The 22,461-nt window shown below is 47.1% G+C and overlaps 1 protein-coding gene across 1 annotated transcript in view; it reads left to right on the plus strand.

Annotated features, from left to right (window-relative positions):
* RPA1 (replication protein A1) overlaps positions 1-22,461 on the plus strand; it is a 1,048,235-nt gene that overhangs the window by 335,622 nt on the left and 690,152 nt on the right. Inside the window, exon 5 of the mRNA XM_044054876.1 lies at positions 19,336-19,424. Within this exon, the coding sequence (XP_043910811.1) occupies positions 19,336-19,424 (89 nt within the window). The remainder of the gene's footprint in view (positions 1-19,335; positions 19,425-22,461) is intronic.

A 22,461-nucleotide genomic window follows, 5' to 3' on the forward strand; every position in this document is an offset into this window, starting at 1 on the left:
ACCTCACTCCACAAGGGCTACAGCCACTACTACAGCTTTCTTACGAGGAGTGGCTACCAAAGACATTTTAGAGGCTGCTACTTGGAGCTCCGTGCATACATTTGCCAAGCATTATAATCTACCTTTATACTCCAGATCCCGAGCAGGTTTTGCCACTGCTGTTTTGCAAGGGATCTTTACACCATAATCTTCTTAGTGCCTCCTCCCCCAGTTTGGCTATGGCATTCTACCCATATGTTAGGACTGCAGATGAATCCTTGAAGGACATAGTACAGTTTTGTACCTACCATAAATGTATATGTCCGAGAGGTATGCATCTGCAGTCAGGATTACCCACCCTCCTTCCCCTCTGTGGTACTCCTAGGGTATTTGCCCATCTTGTAGCTGGCTGGGGGAATCTATTATGGTGTATTTGTTTGTATATATGTATATACATGTTTATTTTGTTTGCTCTCTACTGTTTGGAATCATTTGCATTTATCCAAATTTAGCCTTCCTAGAGGGCACCTGGCATCTGGGGCAAGAAACAGAGGAAAATGGCGTCGGCTGATGCCTTTATACCCAATTGACAGCAGCTATGACGTCTGGTGAAGTGCGACATCAGCCGAAGCTAGACCCAGACTTTGGAATCCGGCCGACCGAAGGGCTGCCTGAGGCAGGACAACCCATATGTTAGGACTGCAGATGCATACCTCTCGGACATCTACATTTATGGTAGGTACAAAACTGTACTTTCCTCTTCCAACAGCCTCGGCACCGTTGGAGCCGGTGCTGGTGGAACCGATCGAGGTTTTAGGGTCGGGCCCGACCCTTACTCCAACTCCGGCTCTTGAGTCTGAGTTCGGTATGCGGACTTCTTCTGTCGGCCCCGGGGGGGACGCTTCGGGACTAATGTTTTTGGTCCCAAGCCTTCCTCTCGGTGCGTCTGCTGCGGGAGTGCCGTCTACCGTTGTGGCCACGGAGGTGGGACCTTCCCAGGATTCTGGTGGTCCCGCCTTCAGGGCTATGAGGAGTGCGTTAGCCAAATCGTCTTTGGCTACCTCCACGGTCTCCCCAGCTCCTTCCCTGCATACCGAGACTGTCTTTGGTAGTCCCCCTGTCCTTAGACAGCGGAGCCCCGGGGCCTGAGGTTACCCCCACTGGGGTGTCCCCCCCCCCCCTCCTGGAGGTCCCTCTGAAGCTTCTTCGGAGGAACCACCCAGGAAAAGATCGTGCAAGAGGAAGCACGTTGACTCCCCTGATGAGTCTCTTACATCAGACACTGATCTCGATGATGCAGAGGGGTCCCCTAAGTCGTCCTCAGATGTCTCCTTTGCAGACATCCTGGAAGCCCTTAAACGAGGCGGCTGGCAATCCAAACCCCCTTCTGCTGATGAGTCGGTGTTCCTTAAGGCCTTCGGGGCTCAGCCCTCCGCCTCCTGGGTGTCTCCGCCCTTCGAGCTCTTGGACTTGATCTGTCGAAGGGCGTGGGAACACCCAGACTCTGTGGAACCGGTGCCTGCTCGTCCTAATAAGTTCCTGTCAGCACCCCCGGAAAAAGAGTTTCTGACTAAAGGTGCGGCTGTAGATGCTTTGGTGGTGGCATCTGCTACCCAGCAAGATGTAGCAGAGGCTTCGTCCATCCATCCTCCTAATAAGGAGTCTAGGAGCATGGATCGGTACGATAAGCGCACCCTAAGTTCAGCAGCCTTTACATTAAGGTCCTTGAACTCTCACGCACTTTAATCAGATCCCTCTGAAATCTGGTAAAGAACTTTCTGATACCCTCTTGGGTAACCTGCCTGAGGAGCTGGCCCAGACGGTTGGCTCTCAGCTGGCTACGCTGTCGTCCATATCAAACTCGTCCATGAGGCTCATTTCTTATGCGGCGGAAGGGGTGAGTAGAGCGGCGGGTACAGGCATTGCTCTACGGAGACAAGCCTGGCTCCGCCTGTGTCATTTTGCGGAGGCCTTTAAGTCTTCCTTTGCCGACACCCCCTTTGAGGGGTCCTCCTTGTTTGGACCCAAGGTAAAGGACACACTGACCCGCTGCGAGCAAGAAGGTAAGACTTTGACTGTCAGGGCACGATTTTCCACTCCCTTTCGGCCTTACCCCAAGGCTAAAAGAGGAGGGAAAATGTGGTTCCGTAGATCTCAAAAAGTCTTACCCCTCACAGCAGGACGATCCCCCTTCCAGAGGCAGGGGAGGGGGAAATTCTTCCGGAAGACGCCGTCCCAGAGGCGGCAGAGGCCCTCGCAACACTGGAGACCGTGAGTCCTTTCGTGGCTCTTCAGCCTTTCACAGTCCCTGAGGGATTGCCCGACTGTGCAGCTCCGGAGCCAATCGGGGGTCATTTTTCGAGGCACCTAAAAGCCTGGGAAGGTATCACTCAGGACCGATGGGTGCTTCGAATTATAGCCGGAGGTTACGCCATCCCTTTCTCTCACTCTCCACCTCAGTCCAAAAAAATCCCGGACCCGCCACCCAGTCAACGGGAAACTGCAGCCTCAGAAGTTTCAAAGCTGCTGCAAAAAGGAGTCATCCAACCGGTCCCCGCAGACCAGATCGGATTAGGGACTTACTCAAGGTTCTTTTTGGTGCCAAAAAAGACCGGGGACTTGCCCATTTTGGATCTCTGCATTCTAAACTGTTCAGTCAAAAAGTCCAAGTTCCGAATGGTCACCCTACAAACCATTCTCCCATTGCTGGAGAAAGGTGTTTGGATGTGCTCCATAGATCTCAAGGACGCTTATTACCATATCATGGTACATCAAGCGTCCAGGAGACATCTGCGCTTCAGCCTAGGAGGCAGTCATTTTCAGTTCCGCGCGCTGCCCTTTGGTCTCACCACAGCCCCCAGGGTGTTCAAATGTTTGGCAGTAGTGACTGCTCACCTGAGAAGTCTAGGATTCCAGGTGTTTCCGTATCTAGACGACTGGCTCCTAACTGCCACCTCCAAGCATCTACTATTGCGGAGCCTACAAGCCACGATATCTCTGGGCAATTCCCTTGGAATCACCTTCAATTGGCCAAAGTCTGTTTTGCTGCCATCTCAACGCATAAGATTCATTGGAGTAGAGAGAGACTCAAATCGAATGCGGGTCTATCTACCTACAGACAGGATACAAACCATACAGGCTCAAGTTCGAGCCTTACTTCCCAGATCCAAAGCCCCAGCCAGAATGGTACTGCAGCTATTGGGATCCATGTCCGCCACTGTTCTTCTAGATGTTGTGATCCTATCTCGCCTACATTCTGAATGATGGGTTCGGAGCCGATCCCTCGGCTCCGACTCGGCACGCTTATGCCAAAGAGCGAAGTCTCTTATTGGCTGAGCTTACTATATCCCAGGATGCACCACTACCAGTCCCCCAGATCTCGTTTGCCGCTTCCCTGCGAAGACGTGGTCTCGAGCTGGCTGGGCTGAGTAGTTTTTATTAACTAACTTTTCTGTCAGTTTTTTGCTCTTTTTTGGTCACAAAAGCTGTTTTAACGGCTATCGCTCTTTTGTGTACGCTTGATTGTGAAACTGTTGTGTGTGATTGGGTTGAGTTTGTTTTCGCCCTCCATCCAGGGCCTTCCGGACTGTCAACCTTTGAAAACTTTACAGGGTCTCAAGTCTATAGTTGTTTAGAGTTCCCTGTCATTTACAGGAAGAGTTTGTGTTAAGCTATAACTGTAAGCTTAGATTTATCATAAGTAAATCTATAGTTGTTTAAATTCCTGTCAAAGTTACTAGAATTGTTTAACATCATGTCTCAAACCCCTAGGCCTTCGGGCTTTAAAAAATGTTCGAAATGTGGTTTTAAAATGTCTATTACTGACGATCATTCGCTCTGTGTATATTGTCTAGGGGCAAAGCACTTGCAGGAGTCATGCAGCGTATGTCACGCTTTTTCCTCAAGGGTCCTCCAGGAGAGGAAAAATAAATTGATTCTTAAGGGGTTAATTAAACCCTCCTTTGAAGAAGCCTTGGCATCCTCTCCGCTCCGCCAAAAGAAAGGGCTTCGTTCCGACCAGTCCGTCGGATCCGACTGCCAAGAGACTTAGGCAGGCCTCCTTCGGCTCCAAAGACTTCGAGCCGAGGTCGAACGGTCTGCCTCGATGCCACCAGTATCGACTCCTCTGGCTTCGGAGCCGATGGCTGGGGCATCGAGAGGCGGGTCACCTTCCGGCTCCGCTGCTCTCGGAGCCGACAAGGGTCGCCCGCCAGACATTCCTCCTCGGCGCCGGTTCTACCTCGCACCGATGGAATCTGGTGTGAGTATTCCTCGGCGCCGATACTCATCGAGTCGCCGAGCCGGGTCCCCTAGCCCTTTGGGGCCGATGGAGAGGCCTTCAACCCGCTCTGTTTCCTCTGTCTTCGAGAATGTCGGATTCTGATATAGACAGGGTGCTCCAAAGACTGTTCCAGTCCCCAGTCTTCCAAAAATTTGTTTCGTTCACCCAGTTGGCTTCGGAGCCGATGACCTTGGCCCACCCCATTGCCATTCCTCCTCCGACTGCTTCGCCCGGAGCAGGTGCTGTTGGAGCCGGTGGAGATCTCAGGGTCGGCTCCGACCCTTACTCCAACCCGGCCTCGGGTCCGAGTTTGGTACGCTGGACTTCTTCGTTGGACCCGGGGTGATGTTTCGGGACCTATGCTGGGTTCCGAGCCTCCCTCGGTGCTTCAGCTGCGGGACTTCCGCCGGCTATCACGGCTCGAGACCGGACACTCCCAGGATTCTGGGGTCCGGCCAGGGCCATGAGGAGTGCCTTGGCCAAGTCCTCTTCGCCATCTCTCCGGCTTTACCGCACCTTCCTGGGCGTGGAGACTGGGTCTTTGGCAGTCCCCTGTCTGTAGCCAGCGGAGCCCCGAGGCCTGAGGTTACCCCAGTGGGGTTCCTCCTCCTGAGGGTTCTTCGAGTTGTCTTCAGAGGAACCCCAAGGAAGAGATCGTGCAAGAGGAAGCACGTGGACTCCCAGAGTCTATTACATCAGACACTGATATGGATGATGCAGAGGGTCCCCAAAGTCGTCCTCGGATGATGTCTCATTCGCAGACATCTTAGAGATCCTCAAACAACGAGGCGGCTGGATATCCAAACCCCTCTGCGGACGAGTCAGTGCTCCTCAAGGCCTTTGGAGCTCAGCCTCCGCCTCCTGGGTGTCTCCGCCTTCGACGAGCTTCTGGATTTAGTTTGTCGAGGCATGGGAACATCCAGATACTGTGGAACCAGTCCCTTCTCGTCCAAATAAATTCTTGTCTGCTCCCCGAGAAGGAGTTCCTTACTAAAGGCGTGGCTGTAGATGCCATGGTGGTGGCATCTGCTACACAACAGGACGCGGCGGAGGCTTCAACGTCCGGCCCATCCTCCTAATAAGGAGTCTAGGAGTATGGACAGGTACGGGAAGCGCACCCTGACTTCAGCGGCCTTTACCTTAAGGTCTCTGAATTATTTGGCACATTTTACCAGGCTTCAGAGGGATCTGGTCAAGGAGTTGTCAGATTCCTCTCGGTAACCTACCTGAGCAGCTAGCCCAGTCGGTTAGCTCTCAGTTGGCTATCCTTACGCCAATTTCTAACTCGCCCATGAGGCTCATTTCCTATGCGTCAAGGGGCGGTAGAGCGGCAGGCACAGGCGTGGCTCACGAGACAAGCCTGGCTCCGCTTGTGTCAGTTTCATGGAGGCCTTCAAATCTTCCTTCGCGACGCTCCCTTTGATGGGTCCTCATTGTTTGGACCCAAGGTGAAAGACACCCTTACCCGCTGTGAGCAAGAGGGAAAACTTTATCTGCCGAGGTGCCCGTTATTCCACTCCTTTCGGCCTTACCCCAAGGCTAAAGGAGGGGAAAATGTGGTTCCAAATCTCGCAAGTTTTTCTCCCAACAGCAGGAAGATTCCCCGCCCAGAGGCAGAGGACGGGAAATTTTTCAGGGAGACGCCGCCCCAGAGGCGTGCAGAGGGCCCCGCAATTCTGGAGACCGCGAGTCCTTTCGTGGCTCTTCAGCCTCCCACACGCCATGAGGGATTGCCCGGCTGTGCTGCTCGAGCCAGTCGGGTGTCGCTTTGCCAAGCACCTAAAAGCCTGGGAGTCAATCACTCAGGACAGATGGGTGCTTCGGATCATTGCCGGAGGTTACACCATCCCATTCACATACTCACCCCCACCGCCCAAGAGAATCCCGGACCCACCACCCAGTCAAAGGGAAATAGCAGCCGCAGAAGCTTTAAAGCTGCTAGAAAAGGAGTCATCCAACCGTCCCCACAGACCAGATCGGATCAGGAAATTACTCCAGGTTCTTTTAGTGCCAAAAGACAGGGGACCTGAGACCAATATTGATCTCAGCACACTGAACCAATCCACCACGAAATCCAAATTCAATGGTCACGCATAATCCATTCTCCCATTATTGGAGAAGGATGTTTGGATGTGCTCCATAGACCTCAAGGACGCCTATTATCACATACCGATACATCAGGCGCCCAGAAGGTATCTGCGCTCAGCCTGGGAGTCAGTCATTACCAATTTTGCTCTGCCCTTTGGTCTCACCACAGCCCCCAGGGTGTTCACCAAGTGTTTGGCAGTAGTGACGGCTCACCTGAGAAGTCTTGGATTCCAAGTGTTTCCCTATCTCGACGACTGGCTCCTGACTGCCACCACCAGGCATCTACTAATGGACAACCTCAAAGCCACCATCTCCTGGGTGTTTCCTGGGGATTACATTCAATTGGTCAAAGTCTGTCTTGCTGCCCTCTCAACGCATAAAGTTTATAGGAGCAGAGATAGACTCAAGATTGATGCGCTTTCTTCCTGCCGAAAGGATCCGAACTTTACAGGGCCAAGTTCAAGCTCTGATCTCGAGATCCAAAGCCCCAGCCAGGATGGTTCTACAGGTTTTAGGCTCAATGTCTGCCACAGTTCTTTTAGTTCCTCTAGCAAGATTACACATGAGGATTCTTCAGTGGCTCTTGTCAACTCAATGGTCCTTTCAGGATCTTCCCTCAATCATCACATCATGATTACGGAAATATGCAAAGGGACCTGCGCTGGTGGCTTCAGACATCCAACTTGGATCAAGGGAAACCCTTTGTCCTCCCTCCAGTGGTTACCCTGACGACAGATGCCTCCCAGATAGGGTGGGGGCATTGTCTGGGCAGGCTAGTTCAGGGCTCCTGGCTTCCAGACAAGCTCTTCTCCACATCAACGTGTTGGAGATGAGGGCTGTACTTCTATCCCTACAGGCCTTACACAAGTTTCTTCCTCAGGGCATCATCGCCATCCACACAGACAACATGTCGGTGGTCTGGTATCTGAACAAACAAGGAGGGACCAGATCGCACTTTGCAGAGAGGCCATGAGAGTGTGGAATGGGCTGTAGCTACCAACCGCTTCTTGGTAGCGACCCACATCCCGGAAAGTCAAATGTATTGGCGGACAAATTAAGCAGGACAATTCTCTCCTCACGAATGGTCTCTAAACCGCACAGTAGCAGCCCAGGTTTTCAAGAGATGGGGACGCTGCTGCACCTATTTGCAACTCCACAAAACGCCAAGTACCAAAGGTTCTTCTCCTTGATCCCACATCAAGAAGTACCAGCCATGGATGCTCTAGCACAACCTTGGCCAACAGGGCTACTTTATGCCTTTCCTCCAATTCCACTTCTTCCCAAAGTTATTCAAAAGCTTCTCAACTGGGGTCTTTAATGATTCTGATTGCCCCATACTGGCCTCGTCAGATATGGTTTCCTTACCTGAAGAAGCATGCAGTGGACGATCCGTGGACCTTAGACCTGATTCCGGACTTGCTAATCCATCAGTCGACATTGGCATCAGTCCCTTCAATCCTTGAAATTGACAGCTTGGCTCCTCCACTTCCGACCTTAGTTAGAAGGCACACACTAGATCCGAAGTTGTTCACATTTTATCTTCGCCCACAAACCCACCACTAACAAATTGTACCTCAGTAAGTGGAAGAGGTTTGCTATCTGGGCTCAACTCAAGGGCTTAGACCCTATCACTGCTCCTGTCCCAGAGGTTTTGAAATTCTTAACATCCCTGTTTAATCAGGGATCTTCTGTCTCAACTATTAAAGTCCAACTAGCTGCTATCTCTAAATTCCACGAATCCACGGATCCTCCTTTGATGAGCAGCAGACTATGCAAAACGCTCATTAAAGGTACGAGTCTATTAAGACCACCAGTTTTTCATCCTGCACCTCCGTGGATCTTGATTTAGTGCTTATGCGCATTAACATCTCCCCTTCGAACCGGCTGCTACATGCGAGTTAAAATATCTGTCTTGGAAAACGGCATTCTTAGTGGCTATTACTTCTGCAAGAAGAGTTTCAGAGCTTCAAGCCCTGTCTATTAAACCACCGTACTTGATTTTCCACAAGGATAGAGTATCACTTAGGCCTAATCCATCCTTTGTCCCAAAGGTCTGTTCTAGTTTCTGTCTTCAACAATCTCTAGAGCTACCAGTTTTCTTTCCAAAATTCTCCAATGAAGCAGAATACACTCTCCATAAATTGCATGTTCACAGGCAATTACGCTTCTATTTAGACAGGACTCAGCAACTTCGTAAGTCAGACCAGTTGTTTGTGTCCTTCTCAGATAATAAATTGGGCCAAACCATCACAAAAGCCACTATCTCAAAATGGATCAGAGATTGCATAGCTCAGGCCTATTCTTCTTCAAATAAGCAACTTACAACATCTATCAAAGCTCATTCTACCAGAGCTATGGCTACTTCTATAGCCTTTCATTCCAAGCTCGCTATATCGGAAATTTGTGCTGCGGCTACTTGGTCCAACCCGCACACTTTCATTTCCCACTACAAATTGGATGTGGCATCTAAAGGACGAGCATCATTTGGTTCCACGGTACTCAGGAGTGTTTTCCAGTGAGCCTCCCAGGATTCAGGTGCTAGGACGCTGTCCCATCATTCAGAATGTAGGGGAGATAGGATCACATAACATCTTTTAGTTATGTACTCACCATAACTCCAGTTGTTTGGGATCCATCTCGCCTACATTCCTAATACCCACCCTCCTTCCCCCTGCCTTGGAGATCAGAAGAGATTGAACGGTTTTGAGTTCTACTGTTTTTATCTTGTTTCATCTGACGATGTTATATAAGCAGGGCGTGCATGTGTGCATGTATGCGGACAAACTAGATCTGGGGGACTGGTAGTGGTGCATCCTGGGATATAGTAAGCTCAGCCAATAAGAGACTTCGCTCTTTGGCATAAGCGCAGTCGGAGCCGAGGGATCGGCTCCGAACCCATCATTCAGAATGTAGGCGAGATGGATCCCAAACATCTGAAGTTATGGTGAGTACATAACTAAAAGTTCCCCTAGCAAGATTGCACATGAGAATTCTACAGTGGCTTCTTTCAGCTCAGTGGTCCTTTCAGGAACTCCCCCTCAGTCACCTCATATGGATCACGGAAAACTGCAAACAGGACCTTGGCTGGTGCCCTCCAGTCTGGATCAGGGACGACCCTTTGCTCCTCCTCCTGTGGCCACGACCACGGACGCCTCCCAGATGGGGTGGGGGGGGGGCATTCCCTGGGCAGGTCAGTCCAAGGCAAATGGCATCCAGAGGAGACCCTACTTCATATCAACATCCTAGAAATGAGGGCGGTGCTTCTGTCCCTTCAAGCCCTTCACGATTACCTCCCTCAGGGCGTAATTGCCATTCACTCCAACATGTCACTGGTCCGGTACCTGAACAAACAGGGAGGGACCAGATCCTATCCCCTTTGCAGAGAGGCCATGAGAGTTTGGGAATGGGCAGTGTCGACCAAACGCTTTCTAGTGGCTACTCATATTCCGGGCAAGTCCAATGTGATAGCCGATTGACTGAGCAGAACTATCCTTTCTCCACACGAATGGTCTCTGAACATTACAGTTGCAAATCAGATTTTCAGCAAATGGGGAGTTCGTGTTGCGACCTCTTCGCGACTCCACTGAATGCGAAGTGCAAAAATTTCTTCTCCCTCACCTGCCCGGGAAGAGCCCTATGGACGCACTAGCCAGTCCGTGGCCCACCGGCTTGCTTATGCCTTCCCCCAGTTCCTCTCCTTCCCAGGTGATCCAAAAGGCATCTCTCTTGAGAAGCAAAATGATCTTAATCGCTCCTTACTGGCCTAGTCAAGTATGGTTTCCCTATCTCCGGAAATATGCTCTGGAAGGTCCATGGTTCCTGGATCAGATCCCAGACCTATTGGTTCATCAGTCGGGACTATTCCACCAGTCCCTGCACACCTTAAAATTGACAGGTTGGCTCCTCCTCTTCCGACTATAGTCAGGAGTCATACCTTGGATCCGGAAGTGGTACACATTTTATCTTCGGCCCACAAGTCTGCTACAAAGAAATTGTATTCTAGCAAATGGAAAAGATTTGCTATTTGGGCTCAACTCCGGGGTCTGGACCCCATCACCATTCCTGTATCAGAAGTACTGAAATTTCTAACTTCTCTCTCCAATCAAGGCTCTTCAGTCTCTACCATCAAGGTTCAATTGGCAGCTATTTCCAATTTTCACGAATCTATGAATATACCTTTAATGAGCTGCAGATTGTGTAAGACCTTCTTGAAAGGTGCTGCCCTTTTAAGACCTCCGATTTCTCATCCTGCTCCTCCATGGGATCTCGATGTGATGTTACGCGCCTTAACTTCCTCCCCCTTCGAACCGGCAGCGACATGTGATTTAAAATTTCTGTCGTGGAAAACTGCCTTTCTGGTGGCGATTACTTCTGCCAGAAGGGTTTCAGAGCTTCAAGCTTTGTCTGTAAAACCTCCGTACTTGTTTTTTCACAGACAGAGCATCTCTCAGGCCAAATCCATCCTTTGTCCCTAAAGTGTGTTCCAGTTTCTGCCTACAACAGTCATTAGAACTTCCAGTCTTCTTTCCGAAGTATTCTAACAAAGCGGAATTCATATTCCACACACTAGATGTTCACAGGCAGTCGCGTTTTTATTTAGATAGGACCAAACAAGGAAAACAGATCAGTTGTTTGTATCCTTTGCGGACAATAAATTAGGCAAAGCCGTCACGAAGGTCACTATTGCCAAATGGATCAGGGACTGTATTACTCAAGCTTATTCTTATTCTAATAAAGAGCTTACCACCTCTGTCAAAGCTCATTCTACAAGAGCTATGGCTACTTCAATAGCATTCCATTCTAAGCTTGCCATTAGTGACATTTGTGCTGCGGCTACGTGGTCTTCCCCGCACACTTTCATTTCCCACTACAAATTGGATGTGGCATCTAGAGGACGAGCCTCATTTGGTTCCACAGTGCTCAGGAGTGTTTTCCAATGAGCCACCCGGGATTTAGGTGCTAGGGACGCTGTCCCATCAGTATTGAATGTAGGCGAGATAGGATCACATAACATCTTTTAGTTATGTACTTACCATAACTTTAATGTTTGGGATCCATCTCGCCTACATTCCCAATAACCCACCCTCCTTCCCCCTTCCTTGGAGATCAGAGGATATCAGAAGGTCCGAATCCTGTTTCATCTTGAAACATCTGACAATGTTATGTAAAGTTGTGCATGAATGCGGACAAACAAGATCTGGGGGATTAGTGGTGGTGCATCCTGGGATAAGAAATAGCTCGGCCAATAAGAGGCCTCGCTCTATAGCATAGCGTGCCGAGTCGGAGCCGAGGGATCGGCTCCGAGCCATCAGTATTGAATGTAGGCAAGATGGATCCCAAACATCTAAAGTTATGGTAAGTACATAACTAAAAGATGTCCATCTCCTCACTGTTGCAGTATTGACTTTCTCCACCTACCCACTTGGTTCTACCTCTTGTCCTTGCTGAGGGGTGCACTTCTCTTTTTTTTCATTCTGGATGTGCATTTCACCCTTTTTTTTCATTCTGGATGCGCATTTTATCCTGGACTCTAAGGGCATTCTGTTCCTCCTGGGTTTTTTCAGTTGTGTCCATACATCCCTTTTATGCCCTACACATTGCATGGGGAGCATATGTGACATAAGTCTATAAAACCGGTCTTTGGTATACTGGCCAGATGTACTATCCTGGCGGGAGATCCCTTGGGTAACGAATACTGCGACAGTGAAGAGGATATCTACTGTTATAGTAAGAATTTACACAACTGTACTTTCTCTCTTTTATAATTGGTTTTACTGAATTTAGAATGGTTAGGAGTATTTAATGGAATTATGCTGCATCATTGAAAGACTTTTAATGGAACTCTTATGTTCAGTTTGCAGGTTCATAAAAAGCGAGTCTTGGAAGTGTGTTTATTTTATCAAAAATGTTAAAGTTGCATAGTTTTGTTTCCCACTAAACGTGTGAGATCATTTATTGAATCTGGTTATATTCCTCACTGACACTAGTCCTATAGTACTGTGGGGAGTGGCCCCATCAAAACTGCAGTTGAATTTCATGCATCTTGACTTCGGTAGAGATTAGAGGTTATATTAAGTTCACTTTAGCCTGACTTTCACTGGTAAGGTTTGTCTGGTTTTTAGCAGCTAGAAGATGGAGAGTAGCAGATCAACTTTAGGCGCTGTTTAGCTACATGTAATTCAACTTGTCTAGCTGACTTGCAGGCACACACAGCTGGGAACTGTTAACATTGCACTGACTTGTATTTTTCATAGGCGTTTCTTAAACATCCTTTCTGCTTTTGTATAGCTCCCTTACTTATATTTGTAGATCTGTGCTTAACTCGCCTTCCATCTCCAAAGTGAGGGCGAGGTACGCTAGCCTTCATAATGTGAAACTAATGGGCAAAATGTGGAACACTTGCTGATAGCTTCAGCTGGGACTGTTAGTGTGCTGCTTTTACTTAATCTCTTTTGATGAGTTAGTGTGATTCACTTGTATTTATTTACCTTGGACATCCGATAATTCAGGTAACACCGAATGTGACGTACCTTTTGTGTGCAGCTTTGAGGAACATGACCTTTTAAGACCCAAAATGAGCGTTCCAAGTAACGAGAGAGACTTGAGTCATGGATCTGTAGTAAACAAGTGCCTGAACTGAGCAAGGACAGAGAATGTTGGCGTGTTGGGGAAAGATTAGATTTGTTTGCAACACTATTGATTTTGGAATGGAGTTGACTGCCTGGGTGAGCAGGACAGAATGCTGTCTGTGTGTCTCTGTGTCCTCTAAACTTAACTCCCAACGTATGGCTTTGAGGGTGGGCACTCTAACACTTCTAGCATTAATGCACTTTGTTAGGAAAATTGTTTTGTCATTCATCTCAGCCAGGCTAGAATTCCAGTTTGAAGTTAACTGTGTACTGGGCAGGTACCAATAACCAGTGCTGCATTCCTGGTGGGAAAAATATTGTCTCATACTGGTGTCTTGTGTCATGAGTTTTAGTAGACCATGGATAGTAGTAGGTCTGGAGGCATGGCTTGCAGCTGCGACTAGAGATGTGGTAGTTTTGGCTGGTGGCATGTATTACAAAAGCCATTTATTGCAGTAATCTAATGGTGCCAGTTAGTCTTTGGGTTATGTATTTGCTTATCTTAGCTTCCCCGTTTGTTAAAACTGTCACTGAATGAAAGATGTTCTTCGTGTTTCACTGTTGCAGTTATTACATTTGGGTTGTCTGCCTGCATGTAGCCCTCAGCCAGCCTGAATATCAGTCTTGGATTCCTGCGTCAGATGCTGTCTCCTCTTCCATGACATCAGGTAGTCAGGGGTATAAAACATGTAGTCGACGCCATTACATCTGTCTGTCTTGCAGCGCAGTGCCAGAAGCAGTTAGCAAGTGATGGTCGGCCAACTCCTGAAATTTTCATTTGAGTTTCAGAACCGAAGTCTTCAAAAAGCTAAGTACCCCGTTGGGGATCCTTTTTCTTGCTCTTATCCGATGTTAGTAAAAGTTATCAATTGTCTCAGCTATTGAAAGTAAATACCTCGTAAAGATTTTCATTCATACTGCATTTCTTGAGTAGGCCCAGACAGCGACGTCCCTTGCTGTCGGTTTTGTGCCTTATTCAACCCCCAAACTATTCCTAGTCTGTCTGTTTTTACAGCAAATTGTTTTGGTACTCTGTACAACTATCCAGAAATGGCTTCGGTAAGCCATCCGACTACCAACATTCCGAAAAAATGTAAGGATAACTACAGAGACAGACCGCATAGGTCCGAAACTGCTGACACGCTTCCGTTAAGCTAGTCACCAGTTCGCTGGTACTCGGGCGCTTTCGCAGACCCTGATGCCTGCTACTTCAGATTTGCAGGCCTCTACTGACTCCTATTTGGAGTCTGGTATGCTGCGAAATGCTTCTTTGTCTATGGAACCTGTGGATGTCTCTACCTTGGATGGGTCCGGAGCTGCTGTGCAGGCACCGGCTTTTGAGGGTGTATTTAGGCCTACAGATTTGCATTTTAGACCAACGCCATCTTCTTCATCCAGGCCTAAAACTTGACCCACGTCTAGAAAACTGACGTCCAAACCGCATGGTCAGGACCATATGCCTAAGAAACAAATGCTTAGAGTGGCTGAAGATGTAGGGGAAGCCAGCCTTCCCCCTCTGAGACCTAGAACTGATTTTCCTTCTGATCAGGATTCTGATATTTATTTCTTCTGATTACCAGGATTTGCCCTTGCCTACCTATGAAGATTTTGGATGCAGAGGATTCCATTCCCTCCAGAAGGTTTTTCTTTTGGTGAAATCTTGCATGCTCTTGGGGAGCAGCGGAAAGCCCGGATTACTCTTCCAAAAAGAGGCTTAGGGAATTCTTGCGTCTTCCTCAACACAGGCCTTTAGCTATCCCTCCTGTTCTGGACATTGTAGATGCCTTCTTGGAATCAAGCCTGTCCCCAGACACTTTACCTCCGGCTCCCAGAAAACCTGACCGGTATTACAGTACCTGACTCGAGTTCCTCTTCAAGAACCCTACTGGAAATCCAAAGACCATTTCCCAAGGACCAAAGTGCATTAAGGCTACTGCTGCCAAAAATACCTACCCCTTCTGATAAAGATGCTGAAGCCCTGGACAGATGGGGTAAGAAGGGTATACTCTTCTACTACTTTGGCCATTAGGGCTTTAAATTGCCAGTTTCAAAGTACCAGCAGCATATTATGGGATTACTTAAACAGAAAATGATGTTGATACCTGGCTGTGCTGAACACACACAATTGCAGGATTTAATGCATTTTGCTGCACTAGTTGGTAAACGCACTTTGCAGTGTGGTTTTGTTTCTTTAGAACCATCTTGCAGGGCTGCCGTCACTGGGTCTGTACTTAGAAGGTATGCTTGGCTTAAGGAGCAGAACTTGCCAGATCATGTCAAAGCTAAATTACTGGATGCTCCCTTAAACCAAGACCGCCTGTTTGGCAACAAAGCAGAAGTCGTCCTCAAAAAGATGGAGGAAAAAGCTAAATCTATGCAAAGTGTTAAAGATTTCCTGCAAGTACAGCCTCCCAGATTTAGTAGGCATTGACCTTCAAAGAATTGGTCCTTTCTAGTCTCTTCCAAGCCTTCTCAGTCCAAACCCAGGAACAGCAGACCACCTAGGTTATAGTCTCAGGCTACGCACAGGCCTAAGCAGTGAGGGATTCCCACTTCCAAAGCAGGAAGTAGTAAGACACCCCCCCTACGGAAAAATGTCACAATGACTTATTAACCCTTTCAAGCCCTGCTCAACTGCCTGCTCCCTGAGGAGGAAAGCTCGCCCTGCATGCAAAAAACTGGGAACTCATTACCCAGGACAATTCGGTTTTAAATAGTTTTCAAAGGATACAGATTCCACTTCCACACCCTACCAACCCCAAACGGTTGGCCAGACCTACCCCCAAATCAGTGGGCAGAAGCTCAACAGCAGGTTCTCTGTCTTCTAAGTATCATGGCTATTCAGCCTGTCCCAGCAGAAGGGGGACAAGGATTTTATTAAAGACTTTTCCTGGTACCCAGAAAAGACCGCTCCTGGCGTCCTATTCTGGACCTCTCTATTCTAAACACCTTTTTGGTGATTTTAAAATGCTAACGCTTCAACAGCTGCTTCCTATGCTAGGCAAAGATCCCTGGTTGGCAACCTTAGACTTGAAGCTTACCTGCACATTCCAATAAGGGAATCTTGCAGGAAATACCTATGCTTCAGAGCAGGTCCATGCACTATCATTTCTCTGCACTTCCCTTTGGCTTATCTACTGCGCCCAGGGTATTCACAAAATGTCTAGCTCCAGCCGTTGCATTTTGCAGGCAAAGAAATATTCAAATATACCCATACCCAGACGATTGTCTGATTCAAGCAGAAAGCCAGGACTTGCTATTAAAACATCTGGCATTCGTAAAGAAACTTCTAACCTCACTGGGGTACACCATAAACATAAAATCTCACCTAGTACCCTGCCGAGAGATTGTTTGTGGGAGCAAGCTTGAACACAACTTCACAGATGGCTTATCTCACGCCAGAGAAACAAGGGTATTTGACAACCTACTTCAAACTACTGGCCACAGACCCAGCTATCTGCAAGGAAAATTTTGCAAGCCCTGGGGTTCATGGCCTCTTGCATTCTAATTCCATATGCAAGACTGCATATGAGGAAACTACAATGGTATCTAAAAAGCCTATGATGTCGACATTCTCAGGACCTGAAATCAATGATTCCCATCATTCTTTGTGTAAAGACAGAGTTCCTTTGGTGGGTAGAGGCCTGCTACCACATCAAGGACCTTGAAGACAAAACATAGAACTTCCGTTTTTATTAAAATGTAGAAACTTGTTTAAAAACAGAGCAAAACCAAAAAATTGGAAAACTAAAAGCGCTTTCAGCTATTCAGCCTTCAGTTCGTATATTTCCTTAGGTTAGACCCTGGCTATTTGAACACGCACACACCTGTCAAAAATGCTGAATCAAGACACCTTCAACAATGTCAGATCTTGAACCGTCACTATGTGCAAATCCCCTCACAATCAGCTGGTGGTTACACACCTATTCTTTAATATGGGCTTGAGGGGGACTATAACGTTTAGTCCTGGATGCTTGTGCGCTTTGAGATTTGTAATCCATTTAATTTCTAGAATCTGTCATGTTTTTCACATCCCATCCTCTCAAATTTGTGATATCTATAGCTTGAAAATAAAAAGAATGGGTAGAAGAATGTTTAACATCATCTGCTAGACTATATTGTGCATCTAAATGGGATATCTCTAAGGTGACTCAAAATACTATCTTTAAACAGCTGGTCCGTTTTTCCTGCATAAAATTTTGTGAGGTTTACACAGTGTTCAAGATCTGACGTTCGGGGTCCGTGGTGGTTGACTCTGGATTTGCCTTTGAATTGTTTGTTTTTACCTGAGTTACCTCCAGCAATCAAGGAGGTTTCCTTTGTTTTTGCTACCACAACAAGGGACTCCCTTTCACTCTACCCCCTGCCGCCCAAACCCTAACAGGGCAGTGCATTCAAGGCAAATAGAACCAGAGTCAGATGGACCTGCATATCAACCAAAAAGAAATGTTAGCTGTACAGAATTCCCTGACAGCCTTCAAAAACATCCTTCCAGGACAATCATTTGATAGACAGACAACACCACAGTTATGTGGCACATAATCAGGGAGGAACCCACTCGTACCCTCTCTGCAGACTAGCCATGGCTCTGTGGAACACAGCCTTGAGCTGCCAAGTGCACCTACAAGCTCGGTTCCTACCAGGCAAGCTAAATTCACTAGCAGGTGACTTGAGCAGAAATCTCATGGACCCACACGAATGGAAACTGGAACCAAAAATATTCAACCTCTTGAACAAATGGGGGAATCCAGAGATGGACCTGTTTGCCTCCCCTCAGAACTACCAATTGGGCAAAATCTGCTCAAGGGCTTCCCACTGTCAAGCTTGGAAAGAGTGGATGCCCTGTCCTTTACCTGGGAAAGCCTCTCTGTTTACCTCCCCCCACCCCCCCATCTGCCTCTCCTCTCTAAGGTTCTGCTGAAGATCAAACAGGACAAGCCAAGGGCAATAATGATTGCACCAGACTTGCTTCGCCAGCACTGGTACCCCCTTTTGCACAGTATGGTACTGCTGGAGCCATGGCACCTACCCAAGACAGCTTCCCTGCTGTCCCAGCAGGCGTGCCAGATTCTGCACCCTCCACTTCAAACCCTGAACCTTGCAGCCTGGCTAATTCCTACAGCTCTCCAATAGCATCTCTCAGTAAGCAGGTGCTAGATGTCATTCTGGAAGCAAGGCGGCCTAGTAGTAGAAAATCCTATGCTGAAAAGTGGAAAAGATACTGCCATCACTTCAGCAAGAAGAGTGTCTGAATTACAGGCCCTTATGGCAGTGGAGCCCTTCATATTCCAGCAGACGGGGTTTCCCGCAGGACCAGTCCTTCCTTTATACCCAAGGTGGTGTCTAATCTGGCTCTAAATCAGTCCATTTAATTTGCCTACTTTTTTCTCTAATCCACAAAACAAAGGAGAACGAATACTGCACTCTTTGGACATAGACAGACAACTTGGATTTTATTTGGACATGACTAAGCCTCAGAAAATTTGAGCAGCTGCTAGTTGGCTTAGCTGCAGGGGCAGAGGGGAAGGCCATTTCAAAGCAAACCATTTCTAAATGGATAGCCCATTGCTTTCATTTCTGCTATAAGCACCATGGAAAACCTACCCCACAAGGGGATAAGATCACATTCCACCAGGGCTACATCTACCTCTACAGCCTTTCTCAGAGGAGCCCCTACCAGGGACATCCTAGAAGCTGCTGTCTAGAGCTCTGTACATACCTTCACCAAGCATTTACCATATGCCCATTTTTTCTAAATCCAGAGCTGGTTTTGCCACTGCAGTCTTGCAGGGCTTAATAGCTGGCCCTAATGCTCGTTAACTTCCTCCTCCCTTCCTTAGCTTTGGGAATCGACCTAAATGTAATGACTACAACAGTGAAACACTAAGAACATAGTACAGTTGTGTACACTTTCCATAAATGTAGATGTTAGTGTATTCACTGTTGCAGTCCTGGTTACCCTCCCTCCAGTCCCCTGACTTCTCTTGGCTCTAGCTTTCCTTCTTGTTTTATGCTTTCTGGTGTATTTGTTTTTTGATGGAGGTGTAACATATCATATAATTGCTTACCATTGTGGGGGCACCTGACATCTGGGGCAAGAAACTGTAATGGCATTTTCTGCATGTTTTATACCCCTGACGACTTGATGTCATGGAAGGAGGGAGCATCTGCAGGAATCCAAGACTTTGATATTCAGGCATCTGCAGGCAGATGATCTAAATGTAATGACTGCAACAGTGAATACCCTCTAACATCTACATTTATGGTAAATGTACACAACTGTACCTTTTCTGATTTCAGTCAAACTTGCTTGGTTTTACTCTTTATCGCAATCTCATTGTGTGTTGTCTTTTGTAGGCGAGTAGTGGTGGTTCTTGATATGGATGTTCTTAAAACAGCAGAGAATGTGCCAGGAAAAATTGGCAACCCGACACCATACAATGAAGGTATGATTTTTTTTTTAATGGATTATTCTTGTATTTTACTGATGACTGTTAGAATTAATAAAGGTGCCTAATTCACATAATCCCTGTACCTTTCTGATTTCAATAAAAGGTCAGTGAAAACTTTATATTGGCATGGAATTTCATTTTTTCCTCCATTTCACATTTGGGTTCTTGCTGTGGAATTTATCTTGTTTGTGCAGTCGGTTTTGTCTCTTGATAAATGCAGGAATGTGTCTGGTCTGCTGATGTAATAGTTCAAGTGCAATATGGCATTTGAGGAGTAAGACTTGATTTGGTTATGGGGTTAATTCAGTTACAGATTAGCTTTTGTGGAGTAAGACAAGTTAGATAATGGGGCTTTGCAGAGTAACTTGAGTCCTTTGCAAAGAATCTAATCGGGGAAGTTCTGCCATCTTCCCAGTATGTTCCTAAACTATGAAGGTAGCAGTACAGATGTGAACATGGTGTGTTTTTTTTCTGTGAAGTAATGTCATTTCATTGTTTCATTGCTGTTCATACCTGTTTTGTTTCCATTATAAACATTTCAGGCTGTTGCACAAAGATTGCTCTTGTTGGCTTGCCTACCAAAGTCCTGGCTATGTAAAGCTTGTATTTGTGCCATGATATTACGCTTGAGGTGGAATTCCACATCAGGAAAAGTGGTCAACACTGGGCATGCAAGGAAACTGAAGTTGTTTTCAGGGCATGTCTTGCATGCTTTGGTATAAAAGTATATTTAGAATGAACAAGGATGAAATATTAGAGGTAATAGCATTATGTAGAGTTGGAGAACTTGAATCTGGTACAGTTGAATACTTGACTTGCACCAAGACAACTGAATATACATAGAACATGAACACTGGTAGGAGTTGTGGCAGTACTTGTGCATAGTAATTAATGCACAGATGAGAAGAAATACAAATTTTGCAAGTTAAATGTGTTTGGATTTGAAGTTTGCATTAGGAGGTGCTTGTCATTATTACAACAGGGAACAGCTGGAAAGGAACACACCACATGCTGTATACATAATACGACACAGAATAAGTCAACACATACAACAGTATATGAAGGCTGGTAGTGGCTGTTAAGCTTGTGTACAAGGAGGAAAGCTTACAGTGAGGCTGATTGTCATAGTGCCTGGCACTATAGCCAATTGTTTCTTGACCAAAGTCAAGAAGGAAAGAGCTTTACTTCAGTGCGCAAGTAATTTTATTTGACATCTGCATGTGATGAGAGCAACAAGATAGCCCTACTTGGCTTTTTGGGAACCTACTAAGTACTGCTGATGTGACACTCATCCTTGACTTGAGCTGCTGTAGGTTGAGTAGTAGAGCTTTGTGCCATGAGAGCAAAGATCACACCTGAAATGTCCTCCAGAAAGAACTGAAGCAGTAATTTGAATGCAAGGCCTTTAATACTATCATTCTAAACTAAGGAGAAAAGATAAGCTCCTAGGGATATCTGAAAAAAGTGTGGGAGATCAGTCCAAAAATATAGCCTTCTGAAAAATCTTTTGAAGTGAGGAATGCAGCAGCGATTTCTTACTCAAACATGTAGAGCAAAGTGGGACTTTTTAGTAAACTGGTAACCTATTTTCCTTCCATACCTGCCACCTAAACCACTATGACTACCATCACTTGTTTGCTTCTTTTTATGTGGTGAAAAAAGGTTGTGGTGAGGAACTGCAATCATTCAAGTAGCCATTGGAGGGTTTTCTGATTTAAGCCCCATCATCCCCTATGTTTGCTAGGTCCTGAAATGTGTGTGATTTGGTGCTGTATACTTGTAGCACCACTTTTTGGAAGGAAGGGTTTGCCTTCTCTACATAAACCCTCCCAGCCATCTACTGTGGGAGATGTGAGCAGTTGTGCTTCATTCCTGGCTTCATTTGGCTTTTGCAACTCCTAAGTAAACCTGGTTGTCTGAGTCATAGTCAGGGCTTCATTCTTTGAGTTGGCTGATGTCCTTCATGGATGCATCTGCAGTCATAACAAATGGGTTGTCCTGTCGTCAGGCAGCCCTTCGGTCGGCCGGATTCCAAAGTCTGGGTCCGGCTTCGGCTGATGTCGCACTTCACCCGACGTCATCTCTGCTGGTCTTCGGGTATAAAGGCATCAGCCGACGCCATTTTCCTCAGTCTTTCTTGCCGCGTGGCCAAGCAGAAGCTGTTCGCAAGTGCCGGTCGGTCAGATCCAGAGATTACTACTACCGAATACTACCAAGACTTCTAAAAGCTAAGTACCCCGTTGGGGACTCTTTCTTGCCTCAGCCGATGTCAGAAAAAGTCAATAACTGTTTAACTTGTGGGAAACAAATACCTCATAAAGATTTCCACTCTTACTGTCTGCCTTGCTTAGGCCCAGACCACGACGTAGCAGCCTGTTCGGCCTGTGCTTCCTTCAACCGACGAACGCTTAGGCGTCGGTCGGAGTTTGCTGAACAATTTTTCAGCTCAGATTTTGCTTACATTATGCCGTCGGATCCTCAGACTACCCAAATTATTAAAAAACGCAAAGAAAAAGACCGACACTCGCGGTCCGCGGTTTCGGCCGAAACCACGGTTAAGCAAGCCGCGAGTGTCTCTGTTTCGGCCGAAACCGAGAACTGGTCAATCTTCAGCCGAATCCATGACTACTACTGAGGCTCCTGCTACCTTACTTGAATCGGCCTCAGAAATTTTGCCTACAACTGTGGTTCCTAGTGAATTATCAGACACCATCCCTTTGGATGTCTCTACCCCAGCACGTGGTGCTGCTAGGCCTCCTGCAGCCATGTCTATTAAGGCCTTTGCCAGGGCTAAAGCAGCCAAATCTGCTAAATCAGTGCCTGTTAAGCCCCCCTCACACAGGCCCACTTCTAGTTCCCAAATGCTTACTCTGGCAGAAGATTTAATATCCTTAATTAGGGGATCCCAATCTCACCCAGACAGGGCCTCTCAACCCCAGAAAAGACCTAGAGCAGAGCCCCGAGCCAGTGTCCACTGATGATTCTGCGGATGACTCAGACATTACAGACCAGCCAGAGGCTCCTTTTCTAC

The sequence above is a fragment of the Protopterus annectens genome, chromosome 13.part0 (genome assembly GCF_019279795.1).
Source record: "Protopterus annectens isolate FY-2018-M chromosome 13.part0, PAN1.0, whole genome shotgun sequence".
NCBI classification, from domain to species: Eukaryota; Metazoa; Chordata; order Ceratodontiformes; family Protopteridae; genus Protopterus; species Protopterus annectens.